At 47.0% G+C, this 22,931-nt stretch overlaps 1 protein-coding gene across 4 annotated transcripts in view; it reads left to right on the forward strand.

The window, feature by feature from the left end:
- The first annotated feature begins 2,470 nt into the window (after nt 1–2,470).
- The window catches only part of UBR4 (ubiquitin protein ligase E3 component n-recognin 4), a 132,319-nt gene continuing 111,858 nt past the window's right edge, over nt 2,471–22,931 (forward strand). For all 4 annotated transcript variants that reach the window (XM_052661867.1, XM_052661884.1, XM_052661876.1 and 1 more), the window contains exons 1-13: nt 2,471–2,663; nt 9,878–9,975; nt 11,142–11,245; nt 12,062–12,191; nt 12,303–12,442; nt 13,208–13,310; nt 13,423–13,564; nt 13,718–13,842; nt 17,688–17,812; nt 18,421–18,480; nt 18,579–18,769; nt 22,234–22,333; nt 22,462–22,599. In XM_052661867.1, the coding sequence (XP_052517827.1) occupies nt 2,488–2,663; nt 9,878–9,975; nt 11,142–11,245; nt 12,062–12,191; nt 12,303–12,442; nt 13,208–13,310; nt 13,423–13,564; nt 13,718–13,842; nt 17,688–17,812; nt 18,421–18,480; nt 18,579–18,769; nt 22,234–22,333; nt 22,462–22,599 (1,632 nt within the window). In that variant the 5' untranslated portion in view covers nt 2,471–2,487. The remainder of the gene's footprint in view (nt 2,664–9,877; nt 9,976–11,141; nt 11,246–12,061; nt 12,192–12,302; nt 12,443–13,207; nt 13,311–13,422; nt 13,565–13,717; nt 13,843–17,687; nt 17,813–18,420; nt 18,481–18,578; nt 18,770–22,233; nt 22,334–22,461; nt 22,600–22,931) is intronic.

The following is a 22,931-nucleotide window of genomic DNA, read 5'->3' on the forward strand; positions in this document are numbered from 1 at the left end:
ACTCACTGGAAAAGACACTGATGCTGGGCAAGATTGAAGGCAGGAGGAGAAGGGGATGACAGAGGATGAGATGGTTGGATGGCATCATCAACTCAATGGACATGAGTTTGAGGAAGCTCCAGGAGTTGGTGATGGACAGGGAAGCCTGGCGTGATGCAGTCCATGGGGTAGCAAAGAGCTGGACACAACTGATCGACTGAACTGATTATTTATTTATTTTTGGCTGTTCCGAGCGTTATGTGGGATCTTAGTTCTCCAACCAAGGATCAAGCCCCCCACCGCCTTGCATTGGGAGCACAGTCTTAACCAATGGGCTGCCAGGGAAGCCTGTGCGTCATATTTTAGATTCCCCATGTAAGTGATATCATAGGGTATTTGGCTTTTTCTTTCTGACTTACTTCACTTACTATGATCATCTCTTGGTCCATCCATGTTGTTGCAAAAATATTTACATTATAGGAGTCCCAGAAGAAGAGAGAAAGGACCTGAGAAAAATATTTGAAGAGGTAATAGCTGAAAAGTTCCCTAACCTGGGAAAGGAAACAGTCACAGAAGTTCGGAAGTGCTGTCCAGGAGATTAACCCACAGAGATAGCCACCAAGATACAATGTAACCAAAAGGACAAAAACTGAAGATTGAGAATATTAAAAGCAACAAATAATATACAAAGGAACTCCCATAAGGCTATCAGCTGATTTTACAGCAGAAACTGCAGGTCAGGAAAAGAGTGGCACAATACTTAAAGGAGAAAAACATACAGCAAAGCATACTGTATCCAGAAGACTCTTACTCAGATTTGATAGAGAAATAAAAAAACCTTACAGATAAGCAAAAAGAATTCAGCACCACCAAACCAGCTACAGTAGAGGAAGTTCTGTACCCAAAGGGATCTAACGTAATCCCTAGTAGCTGCTATTAGCATAAGGGCATTTTGCATAATGGTTTATTTATCTCTAAAAACGTGTGCATAAACCATCTCCTCGATGTTTGCAACAGCCTAGTGAGATTAAAGCGTCTGCCTGCAATGTCGGAGACCTGGGTTCAATCCCTGGGTTGGGAAGATCCCCTGGAGAAGGAAATGGCAAACCACTCCAGTATTCTTGCCTGGAGAATCCCATGGACAGAGGAGCCTGGTGGGCTACAGTCCACGGGGTCGCAAAGAGTCGGACACGACTGACTGAGGCACAGTACACAGTGAATTTGGTAGGGCCCTGCATCATCTCCACTGGCAAACAAGGAAACTTATCCAACATCATTACTGTTCTATAAGACACACAGATACGCATAAGATACATCCTGTTTTACAGAGAAATTCTGAGGAACAGAAATTTTTATTTTTCATCACAGCTATCTGAAGGTTTAAAAGGAAAATGTTTTGTTTTGGTAATGCATATATGATATCCTATATACTGGAAGGCAGTAGGTTATCAGAGGGCTTCTCTGGTGGCTCAGATGGTAAAGAGTCTGCCTGCAACTCGGGAGACCTGGGTGCGATCCCTGGGTGGGAAAGATCCCCTGGAGAAGGGAATGGCAACCCACTCCAGTACGCTTGCCTGGAAAATCCCAAGGAGGAGCCTAGTGGGCTGCAGCCCATGGGGTCGCAAAGAGTTGGACACGGCCGAGCAATAGGCTCTAAACCAGCTTTACCACAAAAGCTAAAGGAACTTGTCTAGGTGGAGAAGAAAAGGCCACAACTAGAAAAAAGAAAATTACGAGAGGGAAAAGTTTATATTGTTGCTTTGCTGGTAGAAAAAGGTGGGGAATGGGGCCTTACACGGCAAATCACAAAGTGATGCAAAGGCGAGCTGGTAATCTTACTAATGAGGGTAATCAAAACATGGAAGAAGGTTCAGTGCGAAAAGCAGTAAGGCCTGGTGATTGCAACGACAGCAGGAGGCGATGCGAGGAGAAAGAGCTAGCCGAGCTGTGCGGCGCTGTGCTGCAACTACTGGGGGCCATCGGGGAGGTGAAGCCGGTGAGTGTTATTAGGCTACGACCTCCTCTTCTTCTTGGCTGTCTCGAGCCGGGGCCGTCATATCCGCCGAATGCAGGTCTACTTCGAAGCCTCGGTCTAGCCAACTGATAACCAGGCTCCAAACTCACCTCCCTGGGGTGCCCACCGAAACCACGCAGTCCCCTGCTTCAGGCAGGGTTTCCAGCGCGCAGGCCCAGAGCTTAACACCGCCGCCGCCTTCCGCAGCGCTGCGTGCTGCCCATGCGCAGCCCCTCGACCCCGCGCCCTTCCCTGCGACCTGCCCCGCCCCCTGCCCGGTCCCTGCCCGGTCCCTGCCCCGCCCCGCGGCCTCCCGGCCGCGCCACGCTTCCCTTGCGAGAACGGAGGGAAGCCGACCTCCCGCGTTGCGTATTTTGGCCGGCGACCGCGTCGCGCCGTCTGACGCGCCGGTCACGTCACTTCCGCCCCCTCCCGGGAGGCGGTGCTGAGCCGGTGGCAAGCCCCCGGAGGGAGCCGCAGGAGTACGACGGAAGATGGCGACGAGCGGCGGCGAAGAGGCGGCGGCTGTGGCGCCGGCGGCTGGGGCCCCAGCCCCGGCGGGAGACACGACCCCGGGCTGGGAGGTGGCGGTGCGGCCCTTGCTGTCCGCGTCCTATTCCGCCTTCGAGATGAAGGAGCTGCCGCAGCTGGTGGCCTCAGTCATCGAGAGGTACCGGGCGGCGGCGCCGGCGGGGCGGGTGCCGGGAGGGGGATGGGAGGTCCTGCTGGAGGGTGCGGGCCCCCCGCTTCCCGACTGTCTCCTGAGGCTCCGGGACTCCCCGGCCGCGGCCCCGACTTCGGGGCTCCCCGGCCCCGCCAGTCGAAGGCTTGTCTGGCATTCCTTCCGCCAGCCCGGGCGAGTACTCCGTACCTCAGTTTCCCCCCAGAGCAAAACTTCTGAGGAGGACTTCTCGGGAGGGCGCGGCCGGCCGGGCTGGGAGTAATTTTGCGGGACGCGTCGCCCTGTGAGGGGTCTGCCTTCGGGGCTGCCCCCTCTGTTAAGGTCAAAGCTCCGATGAGTTTGCATTTCTCGTCCGCGCTCATCCCCCTGGCCTGGGCTGGAGCGGAGCCGCGGGGTTTAAATCTGGGACCTACCACACAATTTAGTAACGGTCTCCGTGCTGCAGTAATCACTCGGGGCACGTGCTGTTTGTGCTCTAGGTTATTGATGACTCTTTTTTTTTTTCCAGGTTGCATTTATGGTATATTACTACTGTAACGGTCTTTGATTAAAATTATGTTAGTGTTATTCTCAGAGGTCATTTCCTCCCTGACACCGCATACTGTGTCTCTCAACTACAGGATGTTCAGGCTCTTACCATCAGCACTGTTGATTGGTTTGCTGTTAACATGATTTTGCCCTCTTGAGATTCTTAGATTATGCGAGTTGTGTCATACAAGGGCAGGAATAACCAGAGTGCCTGGCTTTTCCTTTCTTAACCTTGCTCAGAGCGGTCTCTCGTTAGTTTAGTGGTAGACCTGCCTTTAAAGCCAGTCTCACTTTCATTTTTCTAGCCAAATGTGACTTCAGCAACTTTCTGCAGTTGCTTACTGGCTCATTTTAGCTTCCTGCCAACAAGAGTGTTACCTATATGTTATCCAGAAGGTTAGGGATTGCTATTTATTTCTCAAGGGAGGCCCATGATTTGACAGATGGTCTGTTGCAGACTTTATTGTTACCTTTGTGCTACTTTGGATGTGGTTTAAAAAATAAATTAGATTAAAATAATGGTTTGGTTGAGTAACTTTAAAGTTACCTTTCAGATGGATTTTCCTGTCTAATTATTAAGCCGAGAAGGTTCAGAAGATGTAAACAGATATCAAAGATACTGCTCTCAAATTATCTAGCCTCTTTATATAACTGTTTTCAACAGTTGGATTAATGGTATTTTCACAAATCATACTTGTCAGGTTACTTAGAATGGACAGTGTTCCACTCTTTTTAGAGCACTTATTCTTATGTTTTTATGGACATAAGCTGTAAGTTATAAGTCATTTGTTGACACACTCCCATACATCCAGTATTTGGGGCCTGTGTCTTTTAAACTGTAAGAGTTAAGCAGCTCCCTTCCACCTGTAGAAGAAGCCAAAACGAAATACATTAAGGTATGTTTGAATTTTGCCAAATAAGTGATAGGGGCCTCTTTTGCACTCTGTATAGCTAAGATAATCAAGAGTTGACTGTGTTTGTAGATGCTAATGAGACCTCTTTTCATGGTTTAGAAGAGAAGTCCAAACTGATTGCTCTTGAGCAGCACGTCTTTTTATTAGAAGGCGAGACCCTTGAAGTCTCTGTGCTGGTTTTTGTGGCTCGGTCAGCTTTGGAACACAGCAGTGCATCCTCTCCAGGCTCTCTGAGAGCAGTATGGTCTTAAGGTTGCACTTATTGTCTGAGAGGCCATTTTCCCACAGAAAGCAGTTACTCTCTCCCTCCCTCCCTCCATAAGATCTTTTCAGACTCTTGCACATGGGAGAGTTTATTGGTTTGCTGTCACATGGTTCTGTAATTTACAGAAGAAATATCTGGCTTACAAGTTCTTTACGGTTAAACACAACCTAAATGTATCAAGTGCCCAGTTTGGTATAGAGCAGAGATCAGCACACTTTTTCTGTAAAGAGTCAGAGTAAATTTAATTTGTGGGCCATAAGAGAAATGCATACACTAGTCCACTCAACCATTGTGTGGCGAAAGCTGCCATATGCATTATGTAAATAAAAGGGCGTGGCTGTGTCCAAAGTTTTATTTATGAGCTCACATGTGAATTTCATATGACATTTATATATCACAAAATATTCTTTTGATTTTTTTTTTCCCCCCAGCCATAAAGACACATGTAAAAACTATTCTTAAATATGGCCTGTACCAAGCGGGGTGACTGGCTAGATTTGACCTGCGGGTCATAGTTTGCCAGCCCCTGGTTTAGAGCATAAAAATTAATACCCTGCTATCAATATCCTGTTTCTTAAAGGTTTTATTTGCCTTTCCAAAAAAAAAAGTTAGAATTGTGGAATTATTTCTTGACTGCCAAGGTATGGGTACTGAGTGTTGGACCGGGTCAGAGCCAGCCCTACACAGGCGCCGTGGGACCCTTCTCTCTGTGGCTGGCTGGAGGTTCCGGCGCCCGGCTGCTGCTTCGCTTTCACAGCTGTGGCCACTGCTCCCCACAGTCCTGTGTTCCTTCCTAGTGTTATGCCTCCATGTTTGTCTTCGTTGCCTCCAGGGACCTTCTATTTTCTGTTACAGCCTGCTACTCTCTGCTTCTCTCTCCACACAACGCACCCCCGCCTCCCACCCCGCCCCGCCCCGTCCCCTTTGGTGTCCTGGCTCCATCATGTCAGCTCTTCGTTCCTATCTGGTGGCTTGCTCATTCACTGAATTCCTCCCTTTTTTAGCTTTTCGGGATGATGACTCCTGCTCTGAGATCCCTCAGTTCTCCGCCATTCTACTTTCTGTCTCTGTCTTTTCATACCTTTATAGTTGGAATTGACCTTTGGTTTGAAGAGAAGGTAGGTGAAATGATTCTGAGGTCCAGACCCTGTTTCATTTTTGTTGTTTTGGCTGCACTGCACGAGTGAACCTGGGTCCTTGGCGGTGAAATCAGAGTCCTAACCACTGGACCTCCAGGGAATTCCCTGAACCCTGTTTGTTAAGTTTGACTTTGTAACCAAACTGAAACAAAGGAGGGATTAACATGGATAAATTGGGAGGCATCAGTTCATTGCAAATCGATGGGGAAACAATGGAAATAGTGACAGACTTTATTTTCTTGGGCTCCAAAATCACTGCAGATGGTGACTGCAGCCATGAAATTAAAGGAGCTTGCTCCTTGGAAGAAAAGCAATGACAAACCTAGATAGCGTATTAAAAAGCTGAGACATTACTTTGCCAACAAAGGTCTGTCTAGTCAAAGCTATGGTTTTTCCAGTAGTCATGCATGGATGTGAGAGTTGGACCATAAAGAAAACCAAGCACCAAAGAGTTGATTTTTTTGAACTGTGGTGTTGGAGAAGACTCTTGAGAGTCTTGGACTCCAAGGAGATCAAACCAGTCAATCCTAAAGGAAATCAATCCTGAATATTCATTGGAAGGTCTGATGCTGAAGCTGAAGCTCTAATACTTGGGCCACCTGATGCAAAGAGCTGACTCATTAGAAAAGACCCCGAAGCTGGAAAAGACTGAAGGCAGGAGGAGCAGGGGGTGACAGAGGATGAGACGGTTGGATGGCATCACCGACTCGATGGACATGAGTTTGAGCAAACTCTGGGAGATGGTGATGGACAGGGAAGCCTGGTGTGCTGCAGTCCATGGGGTCACAAAGAGTTGGACATAACTGAGCGACTGAACAACTCTCGAAAGTGATTTTTTTTAAAGAAAAAGATAATCTGAGTTTACTTAAAGCGGACTTCATTTCTGCTGCTGTTGATAGCATGTCTTTTAGTAGTAAAGATTAAAAATCTTTTAAATACCTTTACTTTTCTAGAACAGAAATGAAGCTAAAACTAGTTTAATGGAACACATGCTGTATGTAGGCTTAATTAGTGTAATTGTTGAATGTAACTATGTGCTGTCAAATACAGAATTCCTTTCTTAACTCTGTGCAGGATATGCTGGTGAGCATGGTTGTCAGTGAATAATTCTATGAGTCTTTCTAGATTAAAAAAGCAAGTCCCTTGCCCTTGCGCTTCCCTTGTGGCTCAGCTGGTAAAGAATCTGCCTGCAATGCGGGAGACATGGGTTTGATCCCAGGGTTGGGAAATCCTCCGGAGAAGGGAAAGGCTACCCACTGCAGTATTCTGGCCTGGAGAATTCCATGGACTGTATAGTCCATGGGGATGCAAAGAGTCGGACATCAATTAGCGACATTTACTCACTCCCCTGAGCCAGTCCTTCCTAGGCTGTCCTGCCTTTCTTACTGATAAGCCTCCTTGAGTCTCTGCCTCCCAGCTGTTTGATGAAACTTAGACCACAGAGACCTCCTTGGGAAGGCAGAAGCTGCTAGTGATGTCCCCATTAGATAATGCACAGTCATTTTCTGAAAATCCTGAGAGGGAGAAAGGGGTACATTGGTGCCATCAGCAGCTGAGTTTGTGATTGACCTACAAAAGAAAAGCCAGCTCCCGAGTGAGAAGCCTATAGTTAGTTGTGAGATTAGGTAATGTTTCCATGTCTCAATATCACGTTCCCTACAGGTATGTTGAGAGTGTGAGAGATGTATGTGAAAATTTTCACTTGTTTATTAACATGTAGTAAGTACTCTGTGAGACACAGTAGATGTTCATTAAACATATATTAAAAAAATGTTTTCTGTATCTCATTAATTTTTTGTGCTTGTTTATAAGTGTATCTTGAAACAAACCCAGTGGATTCTGTACTTGGGATTTGGTGATTCTGGTGAGGGGAAAGGGCTCTGAGTTTCCCCAGTTGACAGCAAAGATATAACTAGTAGTGGTTCAGTGGTAAAGAATCCGCCTGCCAATGCAGGAGACATGGGACTGATTGCTGGGTCCGGAAGACCCCCTGGGAAGGAAATGGCAACCCATTCTAATATTCTTGCCTGGGAAAATCCCAGAGGAGCCTGGCAGGCTACAGTCCGTGGGGTCACAGAGTCAGACACAGCTTAGTGACGAAACAGCAAGAGGGAGACAGGCCAGTGAGCCCGTAGTCTTTATTTTGCCCACACACTTTTCACTCTTCCTGGAGAAACTCGGATATTTCCAGACCCCGGCTAGTTCTTTTTCACTTACATGTCAAATTGGGTTTTTCTGACCTGGCTGCTTAACTGCTGTTTTCCTTTGTACTCTGCATTGCATTTATTTTTAATTGGTATGTAATTTTATTTTAAAATGGAATATAATTGATTCAGATTCCTTGTCCTTTCAGCAGTTTTCAGGCTCTTGTTGCAGTTTGTTAGGCAAGGCACATGTTTAAGGAAAGCTTGACTGCCTGGAGGAGAAATAGTTTCACCTTCGTGTCTCCTTGATTTTCTTGTGTCATAGTTGCCTTCAGTTTCTGCATTCTTCGCCTTTCTTCTTAATGTGTTGCTCTCTGTTCCATTTTTGCATTTCTTTGCGTCCTCTGGTGTCTGTCAGGCTCTCAGGGAATGAGGGTGGGGTCAAAAAGGGAGGCGACACTGCTTGGCTAGGTTCCTCACACACACACGCATTTCTTCAGGATCAGAAGATAGGACGTTGTCCTTTGCGCCACATGGCTACCTGCCTACTCTCCCCTTTAAGTCTTTCAAAAACGAGTTTTCCCAGGTTTATCCTTCCAGCCCTAAGCACATTGCGAGTGGAGCTCAAGACCCCTCTGCTCGTTTTTTTCCCCCGTTGTCCACCTCCATCTTTCCCTAGAGGGTATTATTGTTTCTTGATTGGAATAAGGCAGTTGTGTATATCTAGGGCAGGAAGAAGGGTTTGTTTAATCATAATGCGGCAGCATTGAACCATGGGATTAATGTGTTTACACCTGTGTTTTGGGCGTGTTTTATCATCAGAATGAGAAGGGTGATTCTCTTAGTCGTGGTAAACCTGTCCAGTTGAGAAACATGGGGGGCGGGGGGTGGCAGTAAGCAGCTCTGAAGTAAAACAGAAAAGGGGAATACATCATAAAATTCATCAAATTACAGGGTGGGGGAACCTTAGAACTATGAATGCAGGGTGTCAGGATGGGAGTGAAGGAACAGCTCTTCCTAGGAGGTAGAAGCAGGGGTGGGGAGCTCTCTTCTGGGTGTGGTGGGACGCCCCCCGCAGCCCCCCACCGGCACCAGTGTGATGGCCCTGTGAACTTTGAGTGTGGCTTGATGTTTTAAGGACTTTGTTTCGTTTCTTTTGTCCATCCAACAACTCGGGAGAAATGATCCTTGGTGGGCAGGGAGATTCTTGCACATCATAGGTGTGCCATAAATATTTTTCTTAGTGAGGGAGTTATTCCAAGATAAGGAACCGATCTTTGCTAGTACCTATTTATCCTTGATGAATTCCCAAATAGGGAAGTGCTGTTTGAGGTGATTCATCACTCACATTAGCACCTTCAGGACGTGGAGCTTGCTTTTTGGCTCCCGTGTTGATTTGGCAAGTGAGCTGAGTCTAGACTCTGTTTACGCTTCCCTTCCTAGGCTGATAGTTCTTGTTGGAGAATTAACTTACTGTGGAAACTTTTAAAGCACATTGCTCTCTTTTTTCCATTTAAGAACATACATTTTAGTGTTTTCCTTTGCCTTCTTGTTTCATGGGTTGTGATTAGCATCTAATGCAGTAAAGAGAATGACATTAATGTATCCAGCTTTTAGACATAGCTGGCCTCCAGATTTTCACTGAAGAGCCCATTTCTTCTGGTAAAGATAAGGGATGTGGTTAAAGGTCACTTTGTCATGATCTAACTATATATCCTGGGGATGTGGGGAGTGGGGTGGAGGACTCTGGTGCCTGGAGAATTTTGGATTTTAGCACCCGTCAGATGGTTTCTTCCCTTGAAATGTTTATTCTTTTTAAGTTGGCCTGGCTTGGTCTTCAGAAGGCATCACTGTAGTCTGTATTCCCACTGACGGTGTTTTGAGCACCCTGCTCTACCCTGTTTTGACTGGCTTGTGGCATTAGTAGCTTTTGGTCTTTGTTAATTATCAATACAGGACACAGTGGTATCCTTCTGGATTTTTACTTGTATCTCTTTAATTCTAAGTGAGTTTTAAAGTGTTTCCTGTTTGTTAGCCTTTGCCACTTACTGAGCCTGGGTACCTCTAAGCTCCACTTTCTCAGTTTGAATATAGGGATGGTAACAGGGCTCACCAAGTAGCATTGCTACGAAGATTAAGTCCGGTAATGCCTGTAGAGGGTGGAGTATCTGGCCTGTAGTAAGCACTAAGTAAGTGTTGGTTTTTGTTGCAGTGAGTCCGAAATCCTGCACCACGAGAAGCAGTACGAGCCATTCTACTCCTCCTTCGTTGCGCTTTCCACGCACTACATCACAACAGTTTGCAGCCTCAGTAAGTATCCCGCTCTTGCCATTCCCTCGTAAGGGCTCGCGAGTGGGGAATTGTGTGTCCTCTTGTCTGAACAAGCTGTTAATGACGCCTGTATTTTAGTTCTAACCTGTTCACCCAAGAGTGGAGACAACTGTCAGTTTGATAAGGCTTTGGAAGTTCCTTTACCGAGGCCAGCCAAAAGGGATTTAAAAACTGTTTGGTTTGAACATCTATTTCATAACCACTAAGTTAACTTTCCTTGCCTTCTTATCGATTTTACACATGTAATTACTAATGTGCTAGATGGGTGGGATTGGAGGGTTAGGTGGGGATACTGAGCTGGGGTTAGCAGCCATTCTCTTCTTTATTTGGTTTTGGTGAGAGATTAAATTCTCCTTTTGTGTTCTCTGGTATATGAAGGGATTTCAACTTCAGTTCCCCATCTTTTAAGCTTTTCTCCCCCTAAAGTAACCAGTCCCTTACTTTCCACTATTTCTGATACTTAGCATTTTCATTTTCCCCCCCAAGCCTGATTCATGTAGTTCTGAAGAATTCGAATTATTTGTTTACTTAAACAATTTGCTAAGCAAGCAAAATGAAAGGAAGTTAGAGGGTTGCCGAGTAATCTTTCGGTGTCCAGTGCTGTTTATTCTAGGCACTGGCCACCAGTGTAAGAGGCAGTCTTAGCTTGGAGAACCTTTGAGTGGGAAGCCCACTGCAGAAACAGAAAGGAGAGCTAGTATGTTCTAGTGGGGAACAGCATGAGCTTTAGAGCCAGACATCTGGATTTGATTCTAGCTGCGTGACTTGGGCAAATCATTTAACCTCTCTATGGTTTACTTTCCTTATCTTTTTTTTTTTTAAAAAGAGAAGTTAACAATATCTATCTCATAGCATTGGTTTGAGGATTAACTGGATTAATATATTTGAGGTGCTTGTTACTTCCTGTGATGTATTTCCTGTTATAATTATCTTAATTTCTAGTAAATATAGGATAATTTGATCTAGAAGCGACTGATGATTATCAGTGCCAAGATGCCTTTGTTTGCCTGATGGATTGTTGATTCTGATAGAATGATACTGGGAATGTTGGACATATGGAGCTCAAAACTTACTTGGTACATTGACTGTGAGGCTGAAGTGCATTATAGCAGTCTGAGGTTAAGTAAAGCTTATTCCTTTCTCAGTTCCCAGGAATCAACTTCAGTCTGTGGCGGCAGCCTGTAAAGTCCTGATTGAATTTTCTCTCCTGCGTTTGGAGAATCCAGATGAGGCGTGCGCTGTGTCCCAGGTAAGAGTGGTGGGCCCGTTTCTGGCCCTTATTTTGAGGTAGGCTGGTGACTGACCCGTGGAATGGTGGAGAAGGGATGGCATAGCGCAGGGATTGGTGCCTTTCTCTGTAACGGGCTGTGTGGGAGATCATTTGCTGGCCATCCGGTCTCTAGTAAACTCTGGCTTTGCAGCGTGAAATCAGCCACAGGCAATGCGTAAACGGGCGCGCAGCTGCGGGCCAGTCACACTCATTCACAAAAACAGCGGGCTGACTTGGGCATGGCTTATCAGCCTCTGGCATAGACGGCTGCGAGATCTTGTCCAGGATTGCAGAGATATATGACCGTGGGGGCCAGGCAGGTAGCAGGAAATGAGTCAGGTATGCTGGTGGAGAGGGTGTGTGACCAGCTATCAAGGGGTCAGTCACTGGCTCCAGCTGATCTTGTGAATTATTGAAAGAGTTACATAAGAAATCTGGATTGGTATGTTAAACCTTCCATGTTTTAAAAAGTTAGCCATAACTTCAAATTTAAACAACACCGACGTCACTGTGAGACCAGTAAGAGGCCTGCAAGCAGGTGTGGTCTGAGGATCATCAGCTTGTGACCTCTGCTTCCCGAGTTTGCAGTTCTTGGTTCGAACCTAAATTTGGTTTTGTGCCGGCTAGAGGTCCTTAAAGAATAGAACCCCTAAGAGGCATGTTTGATGTAACCCAGAGGCGGCCTCTCTAACAGGCGTATTCGAGGTAACCCAGAGGTGGCCTCTCTAACAGGCATGTTTGATGTAACCCGGAGGCGGCCTCTCTAACAGGCACCGGAATCTGCTTTCTTCTCAGAAACACTTGATCCTCCTCATCAAGGGCCTGTGCACTGGCTGCAGCCGGCTTGACAGAACCGAGATCATCACGTTCACAGCGATGATGAAATCGGCCAAGCTGCCCCAGACAGTGAGGACACTCTCCGATGGTGAGCGCGCCTTTGCCAGACTCGGCTGCCTGGCCACTCCCCTTGCCAGCTAGTTCCTCTTTTGTCTGCTAGTGACACTCCCTCGTCGCTCTCTTGTTTCGTATTTTATAGTGGAAGACCAGAAAGAACTGGCCTCACCAGTAAGCCCAGAGCTGAAGCAGAAGGAGGTCCAGATGAATTTTTTGAACCAGCTAACGTCAGTTTTCAACCCTAGAACTGTAGCATCATCACCTGTAGGTCCACAGACTCAGGTGAGTTACTTCAGTCAAAGGACCTCATCTTGTAGGATTTGTTAAGATGATAATACTAGAAAACATAGCTAACAAATGCATTTTAGATTTGTGATATAAAATGATGTACCTGCCAAGGGTAGAAAGAAAGTTGAAGAATACTAACTGAAAATAAGTAGCATTCACCCCGATTCCTTCTGTCCACAGTTATTACTATTTGTTTTAATAATACATTTATTTATATTTATATTTTTGACCATGCCTCATGGCATGTGGAATCTTAGTTCCCTGCCAGGGATCGAACCCATGCCCTTGCATTGGAAGCATGGAATCTTAATCAGTGGGCCACCAGGGAAGTCTCCAGTGATTACTACTTTGATGACCAGTCTTCTGACAATTTCTCAGTCAAGTAGACAAAGAGCCTGTACTCCTACAGGAAAAGGCATCGCTCTGTGCTAGTTACAGAATATATTTAAAGCTATATATTCCACCACCTCCCACCCTCCCGCTGGGGAGTCTGACAAGTTTCCTCGGAGCAGCTGTAGTTTGTACAGTTGGTTCTACTCTGAACTTGAGGACGACAATCAACAGATGACAGTATCTTCTTGTTTTTTAATTTATTTTTTGGTCACATCACCCATGGCATGTGGGATCTTAGTTCCCTGAATAGGGATTGAACTTGGGGCCCTTGCCTTGGGCACGTGGAGTCTTAACCACTGGACCACCAGGTAAGTTCCAAGGTGCTAGTATCTTCATAGGCCTTTCACATCCTTTGTTTCTCTTCAGGCGGAAGGAGAAAGTGATGAGCAGTCATCCCCAGATCAAGCTTCTGCTATCAAAACCAAGAATGTGTTCATAGCTCAGAATGTGGCTAGTCTTCAGGAACTTGGTAAGACTCTGTTGTCAAAAAGGTAGTTTCTCTGCTTTCAAAAATTCCTTAAGTGGAACAGAATCAAGCAGCAGAAACCTGTTTGTAAGGTTGAGCCTTTTCATTAATTCAGGTGGCTCAGAGAAGCTCCTGCGTGTGTGTTTGAACCTGCCCTATTTCTTGCGCTACATCAATCGGTTTCAAGATGCAGTGTTGGCCAATTCTTTCTTTATCATGCCTGCAACAGTAGCGGATGCCACCGCTGTCCGTAATGGGTAAGGTGCTCCAGGGCGCGTGTGCTCTACACTTTAAAGCTGTTTTCCGAAAGGGGGAAACCGGTTCGTTTTTATGGCATGCCCGCTTCCTTTACCAGATTATAGAAGCAAGTGAGTCAGAGACACTTCTGTTTATCCTCTGTTGTGTTCCAGTTTTCATTCTCTGGTGATTGATGTAACCATGGCCTTGGACACCCTTTCGCTACCTGTGCTGGAGCCTCTCAGCCCTTCCCGTCTGCAGGATGTAACAGTGCTCAGCCTTAGCTGTCTGTACGCAGGTGAGGAGGTGCATCCGATCATTTCCTTAGCCGCACAGACTTTCTGGCAACCGTGAGGTCCTTCTGCGCACTCTCTCCCCCTTTGCTTAGTCCCTTCCCCAAGGCCCATCTAGTGTCTCATCTAGGTGGAGTGAGGTCTCAGTAGGAGTTCTGTAAATTCCCTTATTGCTCAACTGCTGCTGTTGTGTTATGTGGATATTTGATTTCATAGTGTGTGCACATGTAAGTGAGTGTCTGCTGTGTGAGAAGCAAAATGCTAAGTGCTTCGGGGATATTGTGATGAGTAATATGTAATCCTTGCTCTCAAGGAGCCTATACCTGAGCAGTGGAGGACAGATTGCACCGCAGAGTGTGCTATGGAACAGGAGATGCTAAAGGCAGTAGAGATTCTAGGACATCATGGGGATGCAGAGAAGGGAGCGATGGCGCTTTGCTGTGGGGCAGATTTGAGGAAGCCTTCTGGAACAGGTGGTATCTGTTTATATTGATAAATACAATGAGTGTTTTTCTCCATGCTCCCACAAAATCCCCTCCCTTCCTGTTGATTATGCTGCCTTAGAAGTGGGGCCTGACAGCTGGTGTTTCTGCTTTTTTAAGTTATTGTTACAGTGACTTTTTAACCCAAATCACTGATCCTGGTTTTAAAACCATAGTCCTGGTATGGCTTGGGAGGCCCAACAATTTCCGATGTTTACTGGGTTCTGTGAGTGAGGGTTTGAACAGTCTTAGAAACCTGACCTTGGGAGCGTGAAGAAATTGCTGAGGTTAATTATCTCCCTACATTCTTTGAATGGCTTTATTATAAACGTCTCTGTGTAAATAGGCACGTAAAGATAAAGGCACTTTCATTGGGGAAGGCAGTAGTCACAGAGGGGTTCTGTCGATGTATGTTGCAGGGCAGGTAGGATTTCAGCTTGGCTGTCCCTCGGCCAGAGGCAAAAAGCAGGACCAAAGGTATCCTGGTATTTGGGGAAACATTTTGAGAGAGAGAGAGAGAGAGAGAGACAGAGAGAGAGAGAGACAGAGAGAGAGAGACAGAGACAGAGAGAGACAGAGAGAGAGAGAGACAGAGAGAGAGACAGAGACAGAGAGACAGAGAGAGAGAGAGAGAGACAGAGAGAGAGACAGAGAGACAGAGAGAGACAGAGAGAGAGAGAGACAGAGAGAGAGAGAGAGAGACAGAGACAGAGAGAGAGAGAGACAGAGAGAGACAGAGAGAGAGACAGAGAGACAGAGAGAGAGAGACAGAGAGAGACAGAGGGAGAGAGACAGAGAGAGAGAGAGACAGAGAGAGAGAGACAGAGACAGAGAGAGACAGAGAGAGAGAGAGACAGAGAGAGAGACAGAGACAGAGAGACAGAGAGAGAGAGAGACAGAGAGAGACAGAGACAGAGAGACAGAGACAGAGAGAGAGAGAGACAGAGAGAGACAGAGAGAGAGACAGAGAGACAGAGAGAGACAGAGAGAGACAGAGAGAGAGAGACAGAGAGAGAGAGAGACAGAGAGACAGAGACAGAGAGACAGAGACAGAGAGAGAGAGAGAGAGAGAGAGAGAGAGAGTGTGTGTGTGTGTGACTAGTGGGTGTTCTACAGCTGGGAAGAAGGTACAGCCTCCTCAAAGAGGGCTTCAAAATGCAGCCTCAGTGATTTGGACCATATCCTATAGACAGTCGAGGCTGTTGCAGATTTTGAAGAGTGGTATGATCTGAGCTGTGCTCTGGAGGGCACACTGGAGCAGTAGTCCACAGGTGTCTGCTGTGGGGAGACCGGGGAGGCTGGGAGATCTGCTGGGAGGAAGTTTCGGTCGTTTGGGGAAGACACACGCAGGGCCTGAGCGAGAGCAGAGCTGTGGGGGAGAGCGCTGAGGCTGCCTGGGAGCAGGCTTGCTCTCCAAGCCCATTCCCAGTGTTTACTTGCAGTTCTCGGGCTTTGAGTTTTGCAGTTTTAAGTTTGGGGCTCATGAAGTTCAATTTTCAGGGCGTTTCTTGAATATCCTGTGCATCTCATTGTGCTTTGTCGATAAGAATTAAGAGTCCTTTAAAATTCTTAGTTGTTAAGGGAACTCCCTGGTGGTCTAGTGGTAAAGACTCTGCGCTTTCACTGCCCGGGTGCTGGTTCAGTCCTTGGTTGGGGAACTAAGATCCCACATGCCTTGTGGGCATGGCCAAAAAAAAGTTCTTCATTGTTTTAAAGAGCCCCCAGATTTGGTTTGTTACTGAAATTTGATCACTTGGGATTTGAAGTAACGAAAGGGATTTGGCCTAGAGGTTTTTGAGAAATACTAAGTGTGAGATTCTCTTTTTAATCATTGTAAAATTTTAAAAAAATATTTTGAAAGTAATTTCAGGTCTTAAAAACTTACTTGTTTATTTATTTACTTTGGACTGTGCTGGGTCTTTGCTGTGGCGCAGGCTTTTTCTCCGGGTATGGAGAGCCCGCTTCTCCCGGTGTCTCTCATGGAGCGCGGCTTCGATAGTTGCAGCTCGTGGGCTCTTAGAGGACAGGCCCGGTAACTGTGGAGCACGGGCTTAGTTGCTCTGCAGCATGTGGGGTCTTCCGGACCAGGGATTGAACCCAGGAACCTGCATTGGAAGGCAGATTCCTAACCACTGAGCCACCAGGGACATCCTAGATTTCATTTTTGAAGCAGCTTTAGGTTTGCAGAAAAATGCAGCATTCCCAAACTCTGCATCTGGAACAGTCCAGAATTCTGTCCCCATACACCGCCTCACCCCCGGGTGCAGTTCCCTTGTTAACTGCGTTCATAGGTTGCCTTTGTTGTAACTGATGGTCCAGCACTGACGCGTAATTAACTGAAGTCTGGGGTTCACTACATTGGGCTGCTTTTCCACATACCGTTCCGTGGTTCTTGACGTTGAGACACGATCTTTTCAATGCCCTCCAGACGCCTGACGTTCCACCTGCTGTCCCTCCCTCTACCTCTCCCCCAACCCCAGCCCCTAGAAGCCGCTGACCTGTTACTGTCTCCATAGTTCCCTCTCCCAGAGAGTCCTATTGTCAGAATCATCGCCTTTTCAGACTGGCTTCTTTTGCTTGCGGGTGGGGCAGGGGGTTTCAGGACCTCCCCGTTGGTACCAAAATCCACAAATGCTCAAGTCCCGTGTGTGAAAATGGTGTGCTATCGTTGGCCTTAGCATCTGCAGACGGCCCATCCCCAGATTCCACCAGCCGCATCTCCGGATACAGGACCTGCAGGTGTGGAGGGCCTGCTGTGCGCAGTTAGGCTTCCTCTCGTCTTTTTGTGCCTTGGGAGCTGTTACTTGTCCTGTTTTCAGTCGCTCAGTTGCGTCCGACCCTTTGCGACCCCACAGACTGTAGCACGCCAGGCTTCCCTGTCCTTTACTGTCTCTTGGAGTTTGCTCAGACTCTTGTCCATTGAGTCAGTGATGCCATTCCTTAGCTGGATACGCCACAGTTTATTGATTGGTTTATTGATTTATCATTGATTATTAGAGGACATCTTGATTGTTCCCATTTGTTGACAGTTGTGACTGCAGGTCCCATACACATTTGTGTACAGGTGTTTGTGTGGGTGGAAGTTTCAGCTCGTCTGGGTAGATATATCTGGGAGTGCGCTTGTTGGATCATGCGGTCACACTTTTTGCTGTTGTTCAGTCGCTCAGTCGTGTCTGACCCTTTGCGACCCCGCGGGCTGCAGCACGCCAGGCTTCCCTGTCCTTCACTGTCTCCCAGAATTTGCCCAGACTCATGTCCACTGGGTTGGTCCCTGGTGGGATTTCAGCAGTCAGATCAGGGAATTGCTTGTGGGTGGTTGTGTCTCTGTGTTTCAGTTTCTTGGAGTGTGTGTCTCTTCTCTTCCTCAGGTGTGAGTGTGGCAACTTGCATGGCCATCCTACACGTGGGCAGTGCCCAGCAAGTGCGGACAGGCTCCACGAGCTCCAAAGAAGAAGACTACGAGAGTGACGCTGCCACGATCGTCCAGAAATGCGTAAGCTCTGCCGCTGGGGACGGGGAGCCCTGCGTATTCAGTCGAGGGAATATGGCGGGTTCCACTTTGTTGCTCACTAGAGGGAAGGGGATGGAGTGCTCTCCGTACCCCTCTGCCTTGAGTGGTCGGCCTGAGAGGTAGGCCTCCTGCTTGTTTGTTTGGCAGTTTGGTTAGCTGTGCAGGAAGCACTGTGACTTTGTGGTGGCGGTGAACTTTGTGAGAGATGAGTCACTCAGTCAGCAAGTGTATAGAACGGCTTGCGGTATTGGGTCAGTGCACCTTCAGTGGAGGCAGATGTTAGTTAGACACAAGGGTTTCTGAAGACGCAAGTGGATTGGATGAACAAGTATGATAGAAAGTGATCGGACGTGGTCCTGGGTATGTTGCTTTAGATGGGGTGGAGGGGACACGTTTGAGAAGGTGTTGTGAGCTGAATGAAAAGACAGTCAGCGTCACATGAGGATCAAGGAAATTGTGATGAATCGTGCCATTGGAAGGGGCTTGAGGGTACTGAAGTCTTCAAGCTAGGCTATTTTGGGTAGGAGTTAGCGTTTATAATGAGCTGTGTCACCTTGCTCAGATTGCTGTGTGTGTTTACTTTTGGACAGCTTGAAATCTATGACATGATTGGACAGGCAATCAGCAGTTCCCGCCGGGCCGGTGGTGAGGTAAGACGTCTCTGCCTCTGCTTTCCCTGTAGTCTCTTAAGAGGTGTAGCCTGTGGCCTCTCTGTCTGTATGTGTATATTTTGTGCCTTTTTCAACAGCACTATCAGAACTTCCAGTTGCTGGGTGCCTGGTGTTTGTTGAACAGCCTTTTCCTCATACTGAACCTCAGTCCTACTGCCTTGGCTGACAAGGGGAAAGAGAAAGATCCACTGGCCGCTCTCCGAGTCAGAGACATCCTTTCTCGTACCAAAGAGGGCGTGGGCTCTCCGAAGCTGGGGCCCGGGAAAGGGTATGTGTTCATTTGATGCCACTTGTGTTGCGCTCTCCTGCCGTTGTCTGTTGATGGGGAGCTGGTGTCACTCCTCTCATCTCCATAGCAACAGGAAAGTTTGCCTCCATCCAGTGGATGTGAACAACGAAGATGACGACTGTAGTTCACTGTCTGTATAGCGTAGCTATGTGACTTTGGGTAAGTCGCTCATTCTTTCCAGTCTTGTTTCCTTCTCTGTAAGAGGGAGAAAATACTCGTGTAATACACGTTTTAGGACTTCCGTGAGGCCCCAGCTAGGGAAGAAAAGTGCTTCTCTTTTATAAAACGGGCTCGCTTGACTTGGAGTTGCTTATGCACTTGCACGTTTAACCTTTAATGTGAGGATTCGGTCTGGCCTCATAGCTTGCTTCCTGAAACATTTGCTGCTGTTTTGATGAAGTCTGGACAGAAACCCTTGCTTACCAGGAAAAAGTTAGAGACATGATTTCTGTGTTGTTGAGGTTTCATTTTTGAAGCCCAGGCTTATTTCTGGATTTCATCTGTTTTTTTCAGTGCTCTGTCCAGGCATTGAGGTGCTACTCAAAGCAATCTCCTTGACTTTATAGAGTTTTGTTTTCTTTTTTTAAAAATAGCGTGGTTTATCTGAGGCTGCGCTGCATCTCTGCTGCTGTGGTGTGCAGGCCTCTCGTTGCCTCGGCCTCTCTTTTGCAGAGCATGGGCTCAGGAGTTGTGGTACATGGGCTTAGTTGCCCGGCATGTGGCATCTTCCTGAGTCAGGGATCAAACCCGAGTCTCCTGCACTGGCAGGCAGGTTCTTTACCACTGAGCCACCAGGGAAGCCCTGGAATTTATTTTTTAACTGGAGAACAGTGATCAATCAGTAGTTTTATAACAAACAGTAGGTTTATAATTGATTATCATGGCATGAGTGCTGGGAAGAAAAGCCAGAACAAGGGGTCAGGAACCGCCAGGGCCTGTTGTTTTAGTTAGCATGGTTGGGAAAGGGCTCTGAAAACAAGATGTAGATGTGAAGTGACAGATGAACCTCGAAAATATTTGAGGTAGAATTGTTCAGGTCTCGAGGTGGAAGTATGGTTGGCATTTTGAAGGATCAGCAAGGTCAGAGTGTCTAGAGCAGAGAAATTGAGGAGGAGAGTGGTAGAAAATCCAGTCAGAGAGGTTCCCAGGGCCAGATCACCTTGGGCCAGGTGTAAGCTGTAGGTATGTGAGGGTTTGCAAGAGCGGAGTGATAAGATCTGAGTTGTTACCGACTGAGAACCCAGCCCCCCTGCAGAGAATAGACTGTATGTAGGGTTGTAAGGCAAGAGGGAGCTAGAACAGGTGGGAGGCTCACGCCTCTGAGCAAGCGAGGAGGGGTTTGGAGTCTGGTGGTGCTGGGAAAGGCAGGGAGAATGAGTCATGTTGGAAAATGATAGGATTTGCTGGTGGCTTGCATGTTGAGTGTGAAAAATATATCAGAAGTTTTTGGCATGAGCATCTGGAACTGTGTAATTTACTGAGAGAGGGAACACCAATTTAGGAATAGATTGAGTGACAGGAAGGGGAAGAAATGAAGAATTTCATCCGGGCCATGCTGCTTTTGAGAGGACCGGTAGGCTCTCTGTGAGATGCCGAGTAGGCACTTGGGTATGTGAGTCTCGAGTTCAAGGAGGAAGTCGAATTCTGGACCTTAGCAACTTATTCACTACCTTCTCTGTCTCAGGCTCTGTATGAGTTCTGGAATGCTGCAGTGGACCAACAAAATAGACGTTCTGAAGAGAGAAGAAGCCGATATTCATGCAAATACATGTCAGATTGTGTCTAGAGAGTAGTATAATAAGGGCATTTGACCTGGCGAGAGAAATAAGGCAGGCTCCCCTGAGGAAGTGTGCTGAGCTGGAGCCTGAAACAGGCATCGATATAGTAGGCCGTAGACACCAGGCAACGTGGGGAGGTTAGCCTGTTCCAGAGGGGGCAGCGCTTTGTGATTTTTGAGTGTCTGTTGTTACACTTGGCATTGTGAAGGAAACAGAATGCCAACAGGTGTATCCTTGGAAGCTGAAGAAACGTATAAAAAGTAGTTGTAGTTTCCTGAGGTTTAAAAGGAATGTATATACATTGTGTAGGTAGCAAGTCATAAGAAAGCAAAAAAAAAAATCATCAAAAAATCATCTACCACCCAAATTGGTAAACATTCTTCCAGACATTTTTCTGTGCACATATGTTAAACAGATATCTTTAAGAAAATAGGATCACTGATACTACATATTGTAGACACTTTCAGTGACACAATTATAGATCTATGTTGTTAACGACTGATGGTATTCCGCTATATAAATACGCCATAGTTAACCGATTAACTTTTCAAACACTTATTTAGGTTGTGCCATATATCTTGTTTTGATAAAGTGTACTTTAATAATCCTTCTGAAGCAAATCTCTGTGCACTTGCTCAGTTATCCCCTTGGCGTCAGTTTCTAGAAGTTTGATTGCGTGGACAAAGGCATTCTGATCTAGTAATGGTGCTCTGGCGTGCGCTCCCGGCTGTGTGGGTTACGCCGCTGCCCGCCGTCCTCTCTGCTAGTGGGTGGCTTGGTCTTCCTGTGCGCTGATCCCAGAGGGGAGAGCTGTCCCTGCAGGGCTCTCACTGCATTGCGTGGAGTCCTCCTGTGATCGTGGTCATTTTCGTCCTGCCCGTATCATTTGCTCCAGTTTCCCCTTTGGTGTTTATACTTTCTTCTTACTGATTTACGGGAGCTCTTTGTATATCAGATATACTAACCCTCTGTTGTGTGGTCATTTGAACAGAAAGAGAAAGTTCTACTCAGATTTAATGCAAAGCTTTGTTTTTATTCTCTCCTGTCCAGATATTTTGTAAAAGTTGCTAGTTTTTAGCCATTTCTTCTCAAAAGAATGACTTTGTGAAAGACTCATTTCCGTGTTTATTTTTGGCCGTGCGGGCCCCCTTGCTGCGTGGGCCCCTCTCTCTGTGGCAGCCAGGGGCTTCTCTCGGGGCGGCGTCTCTTGCTGCGGGGCTTCGCCTCTACAGCACAGGCTCCCTAGTTGTGGCACGCATACTCAGTTGCCCCTCGGCATATGGGATCTTCCTGGACCAGGGATCTAACCTGTGTCCCCTACATTGGCAGGAGGATTCTTATCCACTGTGCCACCAGAGAAGTTCCCGAAAGAATGGCTTGTAAATGTCAGTGTTTTCACCTGACCCAGTAGCTTTGAATTGACAGTTTAGATTCCAGAGTTTCTTCTAGTCCAGTTCTTAGCCTGAGGTCTGAGGCTCCCTAGGCAGTCTGTAGGTGGGCTTCAGGGAGAGTGAACTTCTGAAATTATGTGTAGATTTTAAGTTTTTGCAGTTTTTTTCACCCCCTGGGGAAAGGTCAGTAGATTCTTAAAGGGCCTCACAATGGCAAAATCCATGATTGTAATTTGTTGTCTGAAAGTTTGTGTTTCCCTTTTGCTTTGTGTAGGCATCAGGGCTTTGGGGTACTCTCAGTAATATTGGCAAACCATGCCGTCAAGCTGTTGACGTCTCTTTTTCAAGACCTGCAAGTGGAGGCTCTGCACAAGGTGAGGGCTTGTCCTCAGAATCAGCATGGGGGCTGCTGGCTCCTCTTCTGGCTTATGTTCGCTTGAGCCATCAGATCAGGTGCTTACTTCCTGTTGAAACCTGACATTAACTCTCTCTTTACCTTCAGGGCTGGGAAGCGGATGGCCCCCCTGCAGTCCTGAGCATCATGGCTCAGAGTAGCTCCATGCAGAGGATTCAGCGGCTGATTGACGCTGTCCCACTGACGAGCCTGCTGCTGACACTGCTCTCAACTTCCTACAGGAAGGTGGGTGGGGTCACGCTGCTGAGAGCCTGTGAGGCCTTCTTAGATATCCTCCTTAAAACGAATGAGACGGACTGCGTGCCTTAGTCTTTGTAAATGCGTCATTTGTGGTAATGGTTTTGAAGATGAAAAAAGCTCCTAATGATTCCAGAGATTTGAATTAGCTATTGATTATCAGGACTTCCTGGTGGCTCAGACGGTAAAGCGACTGTCTACAATGCGGGAGACCCCGGTTTGATCCCTGGGTTGGGAAGATCCCCTGGAGAAGGAAATGGCAGTCCACTCCAGTACTATTGCCTGGAAAATCCCATGGTGGGCCCTGGGCAATTTGTGAC

This window comes from Budorcas taxicolor, chromosome 2, assembly GCF_023091745.1.
Source record: "Budorcas taxicolor isolate Tak-1 chromosome 2, Takin1.1, whole genome shotgun sequence".
NCBI classification, from domain to species: Eukaryota; Metazoa; Chordata; class Mammalia; order Artiodactyla; family Bovidae; genus Budorcas; species Budorcas taxicolor.